At 45.3% G+C, this 14,627-nt stretch overlaps 1 protein-coding gene and 1 long non-coding RNA gene across 11 annotated transcripts in view; one reads left to right on the top strand and one right to left on the bottom strand.

The window, feature by feature from the left end:
* Positions 1 to 14,627, top strand: part of MAP3K4 (mitogen-activated protein kinase kinase kinase 4) — a 110,612-nt gene that overhangs the window by 87,123 nt on the left and 8,862 nt on the right. For 4 of the 10 annotated variants that reach the window (XM_027056492.2, XM_027056494.2, XM_053222016.1 and 1 more), the window contains exons 14-21: positions 206 to 284; positions 1,001 to 1,079; positions 4,536 to 4,632; positions 5,428 to 5,565; positions 8,732 to 8,832; positions 9,458 to 9,538; positions 12,420 to 12,611; positions 13,626 to 13,696. In XM_027056492.2, the coding sequence (XP_026912293.1) occupies positions 206 to 284; positions 1,001 to 1,079; positions 4,536 to 4,632; positions 5,428 to 5,565; positions 8,732 to 8,832; positions 9,458 to 9,538; positions 12,420 to 12,611; positions 13,626 to 13,696 (838 nt within the window). The remainder of the gene's footprint in view (positions 1 to 205; positions 285 to 1,000; positions 1,080 to 4,535; positions 4,633 to 5,427; positions 5,566 to 8,731; positions 8,833 to 9,457; positions 9,539 to 12,419; positions 12,612 to 13,625; positions 13,697 to 14,627) is intronic. The other 6 variants (XR_003419204.2, XR_003419205.2, XM_027056499.2 and 3 more) reach the window with 4 other exon arrangements.
* Positions 3,757 to 7,278, bottom strand: LOC128315454 (uncharacterized). The gene is made up of 2 exons (XR_008298219.1): positions 5,396 to 7,278; positions 3,757 to 4,804 (listed from the first exon to the last, which is right to left on the bottom strand). It is a non-coding gene; the product is annotated as an uncharacterized LOC128315454 (long non-coding RNA).

Genomic DNA, 14,627 nt, shown 5'->3' with positions numbered 1-14,627 from the left:
TGGAAACAAATTGGTAACCAGTTCCTTTATGAAGAAGTTGTTTGTCCTTTTCTCACAAAACATGCTATAAATTTACTCATCCCCAAAAGGTATGTTTTTTCTTAGACCATAATTTTCCAGTCAGATTATATTTCAGTATTGTATAGAGTAAAACTGCTACAGTATTTTCTTGGTTTTGTGATTATTGAACTTTTTCATGTAACAGGTGGGCAACCCAAGGTTTTGATTTTCTACAAGCCATTGAACCTGCCTTTATTTCAGCTTTGCCAGAAGATGACTTCTTGGTATGGAATGTTCTAGAGTTTTGTTTTGTTTTGTTTTCATTAAAGAAATGAATTGATTACTATTTCTGCGTATTTTTTATAGCTGTTCTTAAATATTATTTTCATAATTGTAACGATAATGCTAAAGTAAAAGCACTCTTAATAGCATAGGAAGAAATTCCGTGTTCTTTTCTTTTCATAACAATAGTGTCCAACTGGCTAAGTCCGTGGATAGCTGGGAAGCCTAGCACTTCTAAAATATTTGTCAGTTTCAGATTTTATGAATTGCTGACTTACTAGTTGCTGCTTTTTGGCAGTTTAACGAGGGACTAGCTGGTTCACACAAGCATGTGCCATTTGAGGGGGTAGTGCCAAATGCTGAATATTATCACTTTTATTCCAGTACATTCCATCAGTTCCAAAAGATGGTGTTCAGCATGTGAATTCATTCATTTTAGCCTCTAGTAGTAGAGATGTGCTTGTGCACATCATTGCACTATGGGGAGTTGAATGTGAATTTGTTTTTGTTCCTAAAAATAGAATTGTATGTATTATCATTATAAGTTATGTGCAGTTTGTGTTTATGTTTATAGCTATTTTCTTTTAAACAAACTTTGAAAATCTTGACTAAGGGTAGCATGTTTCTTTTAAATATACTGAAAGGTTAATTTGTGTTACTTACTAATTGAGAGAATGTACATTCCCCTTCTTCTTTGCTATTTTCCTCGGGTTTCCAGAGTCTTCAAGCCTTGATGAATGAATGCATTGGCCATGTGATAGGAAAGCCGCACAGTCCTGTTACAGGTTTGTACCTTGGTAAGATGGCAGTTAGAACATTTCCCCTAGAACCTCCTGGTCTGGGCAAGCGCATCATCTTGTAATTGTGGCCGTTTACCCGGTGTAGAGAAGTTCTTTAATGGTATTCCGGAAAACGACAGTGAAAGTTACAGGAATGAGGTGTGTCTGTGGAGAAGACCATAGTCCTTCCAAATCCAGCAGGAAGATTAAAATGCCAGCACACGGCATTCACTGCCTGCCAGCAGTCCTAACTACACATTTTAGTTCATTATTTTTTGCACACCAACACTTTATTCTCCCCCTTAAAATCTCTTCTTCTGGGAAGGAAAGACTTGGAGACAGTTGTCCGTTAAGGAGCAAGGAAGGGCCTTTCCTGCTGGAGGGGGGCAAGTGTAATTGTTCCCCTTTTCACAGCTGAGACGGTACCTGTGTCCCCACTAACATAGTAAATTCTTATTTGATTTTACTTAAAAAGACAAAAACACAAGTTATGCTATGATGTACTTCAATTAGAGTTTTCAATTATAGTTAATATTACAGTTTTATGGAGTATGTTGAAACTTTACAACAAAGTATGTATCAGAAAAAGGCCGTGCCTTACCCCATTCTTGAGATAGTAACTAAAAGCAAAAATCTATTTGTATGCAATAAACATCCAAAAATGAAAATTTAGTAATTTTAAAACAGTTTAAATTACACAAAATAAAATAATTCATAAATGGTAAATTTCTCGAGCGGGAGGAACTGTATCTTAAAGGGTATTTGCTAGCTATAGAAAAGTTAGTACACTGGGTTTTAATGCTTGGTTCCTTGATCTTTAAAATTCTCTCAGGGGGCACCTGGGTGTCTCAGTCAGTTAAACATCGACTCTTGATTTTGGTACAAGTCATGATCTCACGGTTTGTGAGTCCAAGCCCTGCACTGGGCTCTGCTCTGACAGCACGGAGCCTGCTTGGGATTCTCTCTCCCTCCCTGTCGGCCCCTCCCCTGTTTACGCACTCTCTGTCTCTCAAAAATAAATAAATACTTAAAAAACAGTTCACTCAGTTTATACCTGCTTTTCTCCCGAGGCTGTTATGAAAGTCACCATTTACAAAACTCTTTGAACATTTTATATAATGTTACAACTTTATAGTGTTCTGTATTCTTATCAAATTTTTGATTAATCATATTATCCTAAAAGCTTTGATTTTCTGATCTCCTAAAATATTTCACTAAGAGTACATCATTAATAATTCAGTAAAAATCACTTCTTTAAAGTTTTTCCTACGTGAGGAATCATTTCCATGGTGGCAAAGTTACAATGTAGGAAGAGTATATAGAGAAATGTAGAAAATGTACATGCAGAAAAAATTTCAAGGTAGAAGAATATTACAAAAGAAAAAAAAGCAATCCTCCTACGGTTGCTAGGTAATCACGGCTAACGTGCGATCCATCACTAATTACTCACATGCCTCTCTGCAAACTGCTGGTGGGACAGTGGGTCAGCAGTGCCGTCTGTGGGCTGGAGGTGCCCTTTGTCCCCTCGGCCATGTGACTTGCTGGGAACAGCACTGGCCGAGTCAGATCGCCTGACATCCTGCTGACCCGGGGCCGCTCATCCAACATCACAGAGGCTCCTCTGCAGATGCTTACAACTGGATGCTAATGAGGCTTCAGTAAGGTCACGAGAGCTGTAAACTGTAGTGTCCTGTGCGCGGCAGCCATCCGCATCTCGTTTTGTGCCCTTCCCTTACGAGGGCAGTTAATGAGTGGAGAGCACACCAGCTGTCGTTCCGTTGTGTACCGTCTTCTCTCCCTGTGCTCTGCGCTCGTAGCCACTGAGCACGGCCTGGTGTGTGGCCTCCCCTCGGTTCCCTGTGCTCAGGGAGCTGCACGGGCGCGTTCTGCTGTGTGTGGCTCTGCTCCTGTAATCACACAAGCGTGGATAGGGTCGTTCGCCTCACTGTATAAAAGCTGGATCACATTGGATAGTAATCTCTTGGTTTTCTTATCTGACAATCGTAGAAATTCCTTCCTGTCAATAGGAATGGATCCGGTTCATTCTCTTTAGTGGCTTCGTTTTGTCCATGATGGGGGTATTGCGATTTTTTGCACCATTTCCTTGGGGACATTTGTTTTGTTCGTTTTTGCCCTGAAAAACATCTCTCTAGTAACATTGCCAGTGAAATTAGAGCATCTGTTTTCCTTGTATTGGCTGTTCGGATTTTCTTTTCAATAAAACACCACACAGTTTCTCAGCAGTTGGGTCGTATACACTCTTAAATGTTCTGTTTTGTGATGAGGAACGTAAAACTTGGGCACATGTGTTTTAGCAGCAGGTATTTCTTTTATACCTTTATGAGGAAAGTGTGTAGCAGTTTCTGACTCAGAAATTCCCAGTACGTTTGCCGAATTAAAGATACCACCAATTAAAGACATCACCATCTTCTCCAAGGCATTTTTATTGTTTTGTTTCTTTTTATCTTTGTTACAATTGGAGTTTTTTTATTTACTACTGTAATTGTTGAGATAATGAGCCAGAGACACAAATTGCTTGACTTTTTTCTTAACAATTGCTTGATTTTTATTTTGCAAGTTTTCCCTTCAGATCTCTCCGTTTGGGGGACTTCTGCTGTCTTTCCTGTGTAATGTTAAAAAGAAACCAAAACCATGAAGAAGGAAGTGTTTCCACTTAGGACAAAGCATATACGGAGTGAATAAAACACATGGAGTGAAATTATTCACATAAAAAGAAAATAGGACATTTACAAAATTAAGGAGAGTTAAAACGGAGTCAGAAGTAAGGGGACAACATGTCAGGGTGAAATAGACAATTTAATACATGTGCAACACTAGCTGTGTCTAGTTACGGGGAAAGGACAATTATCAGCGTTTTTGTAATCATGAGGTAAGGTTATCCCTTTAAATTTTTATTGTAAATTTTATCCAGTTTTTGCCAGACTATTTAAACAAAGAAGAGAAGAAAATGTGTTCTGAACAAAAGAATAACCTGTTTAAACTGTGCCTGGCCCCCCTCATTCTAGATTTAAAAGAATTAAATAAAACTCCACGTACTCAGGAAAATGACAGCGACCCTCCCTGACTCAGAGCCTGTTGAGGCGTCAGCATGGACCAGAATCTTTCAAAAAGTGTAGCCAGCAGAAAGAGCCCTTTCTCACTGGAGCTGCCACGGCGCGGTCTCTCACATGGGCCACGTTGTTTGTTCTGCATCCGTTGTGTACTTTTTCTCCGGGATGTTAAGAAATGTTTTCAACGGCTAAAAGTTTGTGTGATGTAACTTTTACTAACTTTTAAAAAGCAGTGTTTTCCCCAATATGAGTATAGGTATAGTACGATTTTCTTACTCATGTAATGGATCTGTTTTGGTCACCAGCAAAATTAAGGCCCATCCCGTTTCTGCTAAGTTGTCTGGTTCGGCATCTTCTGTCCACCCCTTTAACACTTTGCATTTGTCTCCGTTGTCACTGGCAGCCATCCATCGGAACAGTCCCCGTCCCGTGAAGGTGCCGCGATGCCACAGTGACCCTCCTAACCCACATCTGATTATCCCGACTCCAGAGGGATTCAGGTATTTGGTGCTCAGCTAGTCATTTGCTTTATGACTCCTCCTCTGACGTGCATGCTCACTCTCTGGGCTCCTGGGTGCTTGCTCTGTAACTAAGTATCCTTTCCGTGTCCTCCTTCAGCCTTTTTTAAAAGCTCTTTGTTGCCTTATCTTGAAATACACCACAGTGCCTTAGCTGCAAGAGAAAAAGACATGCAAGTTTACAAGACTTGTTCCTTTCAAGATAACTTAGTGTCTCTGCTTATTTATAACTTCAGGCTGCTAAATGCTGACCGGCTTTGGAATAATTCTTTTTCTTTTCTTTGAAAATGACCTTAGGAAATCAAATGTGAGTGTGCATAGCGTAATAAGCATTTGAAAAACCATCCTAAACGTCAGTTTAGAAGTGGAGAAACAATTGGAATGATCTTTTCAGTCTTGACTTTTATGCGTGTTACGTAACCTCAAAGCAACTTAAATACTACCGTGAGTTCTGGAACTCTCGTACCAAGTCTCTCCCTCGAATGTGGTGGCATTTCTGCATCTTGAGGGAGTGAGCATTTTCTCTCCCCTGTAGGATCACTTTTTAAAAGTTAATTTTATTTGACAGTATTTGCTAGGAGAAGACCACAATTACTTTTCAAAATAATGAGTTTTTTTTCTTCTTCATACTTAGACCTGAATCTCAAAGAAAACTTTGCATTTTATATTTTTAAATATTTTTCCCTTCCTCACCCTATTTTATTTCTAACTGAAAACGATTCAAGAGTCCGTTCCCTTTCCTCACCTGTGTTCCTGAAGCTTCTCTTCTCGTGCCAGCACTCGGAGCGTGCCTTCAGACGCGCGGAGCCACGGCGGCCCTGCTGCTGCCGTCACTGTGGCCGCCGCCGGCCGGCCCGGTCCCTCCGGCAGCGACGCTGTGCCGCCCAAACCCATCAGCGGTGCCCATGACACCAGGTAGTCACCCTGCACTGGCTCCACGTCCCCTGGGTCCCCCTCGTGTGCACGTCCGCAGTGGCCTCGGCTTTGGGATTCGCCCGTGGGGTGTCCCGACTCAAAGGCTCTCACACCCAGCAGCACGAGGAGACAGTGTGCCCGATCGGTATTTCTTTGGAGCTACACGTTAACCAAAATGACCAGTAACAAGTCCTCTGAGAGAGTATCGGACAAGAGAACCTAGTTCCCACCGAAGGGGACAGGAGAATCTGGGCCAGTAGCGCCTTTCCTGAGGGGTCCCGCCCCATAGTGGTTCAGAGATGGCATCTAGTTAATACCCTCAGGTGGGGATTTGTTTTTGAGGAGGGTCACTTTCCTAACCCGCTTTCCTCATTTATATAATCATTGACTAGAAGTAGTGTATAAGAGTGGAAAAGTGAGTTCGTGAGGTTGGTATCTTCTACGGAGAAAAGTGTCCTTTCTGGAGAGAGCTGTCAGACAGCTGGCGAGCTCCGGAAAACGGAGGTCTCCTGCATGAAGTCTCTGCACCCGTTCTAGTCGTTCTGACAGAGGATTTCAGCCAAGTCTCCTACACTTAGTGGAGAAAAGCCATTCAGTCACTCTTCATTACACCCCTCTGTCTGGCAGAGGGGACACACTGTCTCTGTGCTCGTCTTCGGACACACATGGCGATAGAGTCAAACTCCAGGGGTTGAGGGTGATCCAATCAAAACAGACAAAACTGTAAAGAAACTCGGTGCTCGTAAGAGATACGAGTAGGTCATTGGCAGAAAGATGACGTACAGTTCTGGAATCTAAGACACACCAACTTGTTTTTAGATGTACTTTATAGAAGTCTCAAGTTGCTGCAGTTCCATTGTTCTCCTTCATTAAAATAACAGATGCCCCTAATTTGTAGTGATAAACATCTATCACCTAAAAAAATTCCACATACTTTACAGCTTAAGCTGTCAACTAAAACAATTAACAGTTAACCGTAAGCGGACTCCCCTTCACCTTCTTCATTTATGTTTAGAGCGTTGCAGGGCAGACCTTTACAGATACTGTTCTTGACGCAATGTTTCTTATACAAGTGTCACACGGGGTTAATGGAAGCGACTTGCCCCCCAGTGCAGACTCCAGAACACTCCACCAGGGCGGCGGTGCTGGCTCCCACGCGTGCTGCGTCCGCGTCCGCACAACATTCCTGCAGGACTGCAGAGGGGAGGGGGGAGGAGCGCCCCAGTTCTCGAGGGTCATGAAGTCTGGCCGAAGGCATCTGTGAGTGCCAGTGGTACGCTGAGCGGATGTTACTAGTCTGAAGGCCAAGTACGTGTGGTTGGCCTTCCTGTGCGTTGTCTTAGGCTTTTTCAGCATGTTACGAGCAGCGTCTCGTAAGTGTTCTTCATCTTCCCGATGATTCTGGACACGCAGGGATTTCCCTGCCGTCACAGTGTGCCGTCTCGAGGCCACTGGTTCCGGAGGATGAGGCTGTCGCGACTCTCTGGCGGCGTACGTGTGACCGTGGGCAGAGGGCAGCGAGGCCCTCCTGCGTCCCGGACCTGCGCCTGCCCAGTTCGGCGGACGGGAACTTGCGGGGCGGACCCCGGGGTGGCCGGCTGCTGCGCAGCCGCAGTGTGTACAGCCCTCGGTTGGCGAGGGCGCTGTGGGGAAGTCTCGCGAGGCTGGAACTTCCGGGGCCGCAGGACCGCCCCAGCCTCACAGCGTGCAGCCACCACCACCCACCCCCCCCACCCCCCCCCGCCCAGGTCTCAGAGACGTTCTGGGCTCCTGCCCCTGGAGTTGTCACTGTGCCCCGGGGCATCGCGGAAATGTTTTGATTTGGCTGGGTTTGACTTAGGGAACAGGCTGGGCTTCAGTTACCTGACGTGTTGATAAAACTTTCCTGCGCTGTTCTCGTTGGAACTGGCTCCTAGCGGTCTGCGAGACCGATGGTTAATTTTTCACGGCTTTGGCAAGCCGGCCGTCCCGCCGCTGAAACTGGGAGTCCACAGCGGGTAGTGAGACGTTCACCGGCACGCTACCTCATTTAAGGATATTTTTTTGCCTTTTGCCCTAGCAAAGATCTCTGAGGGTGTGGAATCGGCTGATTTCATGTCTGGGAAGTCAGGAACAGAGGGGTGTTGAGTGACGTGTCCTTGGTTTAGGAGTCGTGTGTTTCTTTACTTCAGCATCAGTGCTGTTCCCGGGAGATGGTGTCAGGACTCTCTGATGAGCTACATGGCACAGAGGATGCCCCCCACTCTTCAGACTTACAAGTTTTACACTGGATTTGAGAGTTTAGGGGAATAAAAAAGCATTGCCTACAGCGTCATTTGTGAACACGTGTTCAGTAGACCACGTCGCCTTAAATCCATTCAGCATATCATGAAAAAGAGCATAAATGCTACCATACTTCATAATATCATTCGTGTACAAAATACTAAACTTGTTAATAAACTAATGCCATATTTAGTGTGGATTATTTGAATTACAGTTTTAACACTGCCCTTATTTAATTCTGGGCTTTACTCTTTTTGGATTCATTCTGGATCTCTAAACACACTTCACTTTATTCTGGAAAAGCAGCAAATTAACCTTGTTCTTTCCGTGCTAAGCTTCCTGCTGTCCTGCACCTTTGCTTGGCTACTGCTTAAAAAAGTCACTAGGTGCTTCCTTCCATTTTCTTATTAGGAGGTTTGAAATCTTTGAATCATGTAATAATTTTACATTTTAAATGGAATTAAGCCCGTAAATATATAGTATGATCATAATTTTAAACATTAGCCAGTTTGACTAATAATTTGTATCCATCCTGGGCTGAAATGATGGAGCTTTCTACACAAGTCAATAGCACTTCAATAAATACTGTTTTGGTTTTATTTTTGCTGTTTTTAACTTAAAACAGTGTAACGCAGTCAGGTTCTCATGTGTCAGCAGTGGAGGATAAAAATCCGACTGACTTCCCAGCTCCAGGAAGGGTTTCTCAGTAGCAGCACTGTTGTTCCGGGTGCATAATTCGTTATCTGGGGCCGTCCTTTGCATTTTCCTCTCCTCGCTAGATGCCAGTGTCCCCGGCGGGAGAAATTACCCCTAGTTGAGAATCACCGCTCTAGAAGAATCTCCCGGAGCTTTCACTTGCAGTTCCATTGAATTGACAGCTGAATTTTTAAAAATACCGAAACAGGGGTTCCAGCGTCCCTGAGAACGACCGGCTGGCTTCCATAGCTGCGGAGTTACAGTTTCGGTCCTTGAGCCGCCACTCAAGCCCCACCGAGGAGCGCGATGGTGAGTGTGAGGCCTTGGCTGTGACCCCGACCGGCTGAATCCTCCGCCTCACTTCACCGGCTTCCACTGTTGGTGCCTTAGAAAGAAGTGAAGAGTAAGACAGAGGCGGCAGCACTCTCAGACATTTGATGCTCGGCATGCTGGCTTTTTAATATAGATGCCTTTTTTAGCCGTATTTGCACTTTCTAAGTCTACTTTTGTTGACTTTTTAAAAATCATGATCTCTGATACTTTAATTGCCAAGCACTCTCATCCGCTTAAAAAAACAAACTGACACTGTGTGTGTTAATGGTATGCTGAGGTATGCCAGGCAGGGCCTCTTGAGGTGTTGGGGGAGGGGGGGGTGTCCCTAAACAATTTAATGTCTGCTCAGTATGCCGTTGTCTGTTACTTATGGAAAGTTCACGTAGTTAAAGTCATGTAAAGTCAGCTTCTTCGTTTGGTACACTTCTCTAGAATTGATTATAGAGACAGCTTCTCATACTCACCTCAACTAGAAATTACCAGAAAGGATGGGTTGATGGTAACTAATCATTGCCACTCACCACTTCAGTCTTGCTCTCCATTACATCAGCTGCGTCTGTGTCGTAAATCTTAACTTGTGTGAAAAACATACTTCCTGCAGAACCAGCATATCCAAAAGGTGATTCAAGTGGGTCAGCTCGAAGAAGTTGGGAACTTCGGACACTTATCAGCCAGACTAAGGGTAAGAGAGAGAATGTTGAACTTAAAACATTTAAGCATCGAGTGAGTAGTCTCAGCTAAAACACGCGTTAGCTTTTGAATTACTAGACCTTCTACATTAATATTTAGTGATCTCTTTTAGACCTGTGACATCACTTTCTTGTGTGTAGCATGTTTGTATACATTTCCTATTTCTTCTAATAAATTATAAGCTCCTTTGGATCCGGAACGTGTTCTATGCATCTTTGTATTCTTTAAGTATACATGTGATGGTTAATTCTATGTGTCACCTTGAGTGGGCCCTTGGCATAATTCTTTGTAGGTGACAGGAATATAATTAATATTTGTGAAATTAGTAACTGTTATGCTAAGCGATAAAGTTTCTGAGAAGCCAGATAGTTTGGTGAACGTGATAACTGACAGAGCTAGGACCACCGTGCGTACAGTGCTGTCTCCGAGTCCAGTACTCTTACCTCTCAGCGCCCCGTGGAAGTATGTTGCCCACCAAAGCCGAGAATAGTTGGGGCCGGGGGCGGGGGTGATTCATGGAGGAGTGAGGCTTGAGCTGGCTTTTCAAGAAAAAACAGGTTTGCATCAAGCCAGGGGGCAAAGTACAGAATAAAAAACACATCTGGAGGCCCAGTGTCTAAAGAATATAGCAGCTGTATGGGGCAGTGTAGCTGGAAATGGAAATGATCTTGAAGGTGTTGGGGGAAGTCAGACCATGGCCGGTCTTCAATGACGGATGAAGGCCTTACCCAGGGACGGCGGGCAGCCCTTGCAGCCTCCTGAGCTGCTGGTGTGTTTGGCGAGTGGGAAGGAGGAGTGAGGAAGACACCGGCGTGGAGTGAGCTGCTGGCCTGGAGTGGGGAGGAAATGGGGAGATGGTCACACATCAGGCTAAGGTGGGATTTTTAAAAAAGGAAATGACCCTGATGCAGTCTTTGCCAGGCCTGGTGCAGGTGCGGTGCGTTTGGAGGGTTTGGAGCAGGAGATCCACAGGCTTGAGCCTGGGAGACAGGCAAGAGGGTGTCTCCACTGGCTCTCACATAATCACTAGTTCCCACGCTTACCGGGTCTTTGTGACGATTTTCAAAACAAATACTTTGTGGTCAAGAGAACTTGGGAACTGTTGGGAGACTTACAGTTCACATTCACAGAGATGGAGAAATCTTGAGAAGTTCTTACTGTAAAAAAAAAAAAAAAGAAAAAAAACCCTTTCCCGGAAATATTTGACCGTGGAGTCCATGGCCTTGTAGCTGTGAAGTCTCGTTCAGAGCCCAGTAGACTTGATGTGTCATTTACTGAGGTAGAGGAAACAGCGATTCATGTTTTAAAGAAACGGTTGTAGTGAGAAACTACAGTTAGAACATGATGCACCTTTGGGAATTTCTCTTTTCGGCGTTAACCTCAGAGCCGTCCTGGTCCTCTCTTTGCTGGCCAGAAATTCAGGCTCTTACATAGCTAGGATATGGTATGAGGGCTGCTGTAATGGGTACATGAATGAAGCAGTGCTTTTCACATTGGGGGTTGTGACACATCGGTTAGGAGGGTCGGAAAGTCAGCATTTAAAAAATCAGGATGTCTCCTAATAGTCACACATACCTATTTACATTTCTTAAGGCAAGAAAGATACAGCTTGTACTTGTGAGCCGTGTTTATCTTATGTATAACATAATATTATCCTTTTCCCAGTTTTCTCTATCTCCGTAGGAAATAAAATTACTCCAATTACAATTGTAGTTAATATGGATAATCAAGATTACATAGAACCAATGCTACTAAAGAAATACAATGTAAAAAAAAAAATTTAAAAAATAGGATGGAGTCTGTTTCACTGTTTTATGAAACTGTTGTTTAGATACCTGTGTGTGTAAAAGTTACTTCTCACTGTCCTTCATAATCAAATAAGTTGGAGGACTAGAGATGTAGAGACAGATGAAAAAATAAGGAGTAGGAACAATAGTAGCTGAATCTTACTGAGTATTGCTGTGTCTCAGGCACAAGGCTTAGCACTTTACATGTGGGATTTCATTAAATACTCACAATAGCTCTGTACTCAAGATATTTTACTCCCATTTCACAGATTAGGAATTGGATATATAAAGACGTCAGTTAACTTGCCCATTGTCAGACATGTGGAATATGGCGAGGCTGGGGCTTTATCCCAGGCATTCTGGTTCCAGAGCCTTTGCTCTGGACTTTTTCTAGAGAAGGGATGACTGACTTCCCTTCTCATCAGAGATGCTTGCTAGAAAGGTGTGGAACTTCAGCGGAGCTGTGAGGGGTGAGGTTACTCCCTAGGCACTGTGGCGGGAAACAGGCATTTCGGGCAGGCAGGAAAGTGGGAACGTAGGCTTGGGAGTGGGGAACGGCTTGCCGTGTTCTAGGAGTGTGTTCAGTTTGGCTTGTCTGGGACCTGTGGTAGAGAATAGAAGGAGACTACTTGTAAAAGTGAACTGGGAAAGGTAAACTGGGTCCAAATTCCACACGGCCTCGAATCCTGTGGGAAAGACTTGGATTTTTGGTGAACAGGTTGTTGAGAACCATGAAATAAATTTAAGTAGGAAAGGAACATGATCAAACTTTACATGCTAGTTAGACAGATCTGGCCAACAAGAGTGGATTGGAGACAGGAGAGGCTGGAGGCAGGTGGGAGGTTGCTAAGCCACAGCCTGTGGGGAGGAAGGCACCCGCTGTGCCTGACTAGCCTGTGTTTTATGTATGTACCTGTGCAGGGCGGGGCTGGGAGGACGGTGCCGGGAGCTCTTGGACACACCTGCTCGTTTGTGCCTTGCCGTGCGGCAGTGGTCACGTGCAGTGCTCTGTTTCTGTGATTATTTGCCGGACATCGACTCACCGCTAGTGACTGGGGACTCCTGTGTTTGTGATTCTCTCTGCAGACACTGCTTCCAAACAAGGACCCATAGAGGCTATCCAGAAGTCGGTCCGATTGTTCGAAGAAAAGAGGTATCGAGAAATGAGGAGAAAGAATATCATTGGTCAAGTTTGTGATACCCCTAAATCTTATGATAATGTTATGCACGTAGGCTTGAGGAAGGTGACCTTCAAGTGGCAAAGAGGAAACAAAATTGGTAAGGAAACTGAGGAACGTGACACAAAGGTCGCCTCTCTTAGAAATGGCAATCATTGCACGTCTTTAGGTTCAAGCCGTTTCTCTCATAGACGTGGCAGGTCTTTTGCAGAGGGTTCTGGTTTTTTGTTTGTGCAAATGTCATTTATCTGTGAAATGTGTTCTAAGAGCAATATGAGAGGAGATTTTGGATTTTTAAGTGGCTCATTAAACCGACTGGTTTTGCTCGATAACTCCAGAAGTTGCCAGTTAGTCATTTGTTCCAGTTGATATTCTTACGATCGTGTTTCTTACGATCGTGTTCCCTCAAGAACATTACCGAAGAGAGACTGGATGCAAATAGAGACAGTCTTTCCTAAAACATTGCCTATTAATTCATTTCCAGGTGAAATAACTCATGGGAGATTGTGTGACGGAAGGAGCCTGATGATGTTTCACATCCTTCCCTCTTTTAAATGCATCTATGTATGGAGTGTTTAGGTCTGATGAGGCAGACACAGTTGGAATATAGGACTCTGGGAGCCTCCAGGACCCTGAAGTTTCCGTAGAGCTATTCATAGGCGCAGGAAACACTGGAAACAATGACGTGCTGTAGAAATGTTATCAGTTACTGTTACCAGTCTTAGCCATATATGCCCTTAGTTTAATGTCCCCAAAGATACGTTGGTGCAGTATCCACTCCTGCACACAGGCTCACTCCTGGCTACTCCCTGTGCCCCACCCTGACCCTGACCTCCTGAAGGGTCATAAGGGCTCAGAGTGTGCACCTCTGTACCTCTTCTGGGGTTTGCCAAAGTCACTTCTCTTTATAGGTATTTACAGGTAAGGCACAGCGAAGAGATGGCTTTCGGTTATTGGGGGACATTCAGAAACATTTTGGGTCTTGCGATAGTAGACTCTAGGTAAGGTAGGTGTCTGAATATAGATCCAGAATTCAAAAGATTATTGTACATCTGAGTGACTTAAAATGACCTAGCTTTGGTGACTGAGAGCAGTGTGTTTGTTCTGTTCACAGGGGAGGGGCAGTACGGGAAGGTCTACACCTGCATCAGTGTCGACACTGGCGAATTGATGGCTATGAAGGAGGTGAGTGGTCTGGCCTTCCCGGAGGCCCTTCTGTTTGGAGCCTCTCTGTGAGACAGAGATTTGGTAAAGCAGCTCGTTTGTGAGGCCTTCTTAGCGCACAGAGCCAACTCGGGTGCCTCCGTGTTGCGTCGTCTGGGCAGATACACCGAGACGGCAGAGTAACGGGGTGTCCGACTCCAGTGCGGATCCCGGTGAGGCTGCTAAGACCGGTGCACACGTGGTTCTGCCCCCACGCAGGGATGCTCGGGGCCGTACCGGGGAGGCAGGCAGAGTTAGCCGAAGACCCAGAGCACGGTGACAACGGTAGCGTCTTGGCGGGGAGTCGGGGGAGGAGACCTCTGTGATCGGCTTCAGAAACAGCTGCAGCTAGGTTGGGGGGGAGCCGGGGAAAGCCGAGGAGGCCCGTCAGGGAAACGGATACCGTTGTCGCTCGTGAGGAGACGCTTCGGGACTCCGAAGGGCAGGGGAGCCCGTGGAGGACGAGTGTGGGGCTGCCGCGGCCGTTCGTGTGGGCGCGGTAGCCCCCCGCGCAGCCCCCGGGCCTCCCTTTCGCGTTTCGTGTCTTCCCCGTGTGGCTCTTCCCCGCCCTGCTTCTTCAACCTCATTGGCACGTGGCCGGAAGCTTCCTGAGGGCAGAATCCTCTCTCATGTCTGCCTTCCCAGAACCTAGACAGCTGTGATCGCCTACTGACTGTCTCGTGGTTTTGTGGGTCCGGTCCGCACTTCGGAGTGTGATCCCGTGAGCAGGTTGCTCGCCCAGCAGTATCGTAAAGCAGGCGCATTTTATTCGCGTGGCCCGACAAAGGAAAGAAAGACTCAAAATCGAGTCACAAAGCCGCTGACCGTAGCCCCGTGGGTCTGGATGGCACAAACGTCAGGAGACGGCCTCCCGGCCCCCGCGTTCGAAAGGTGTCTTGCCCGGTTTGTGGCA

Source organism: Acinonyx jubatus, chromosome B2, assembly GCF_027475565.1.
Source record: "Acinonyx jubatus isolate Ajub_Pintada_27869175 chromosome B2, VMU_Ajub_asm_v1.0, whole genome shotgun sequence".
NCBI lineage: Eukaryota > Metazoa > Chordata > Mammalia > Carnivora > Felidae > Acinonyx > Acinonyx jubatus.
This window is presented reverse-complemented; position numbering and strand designations above follow the sequence as displayed.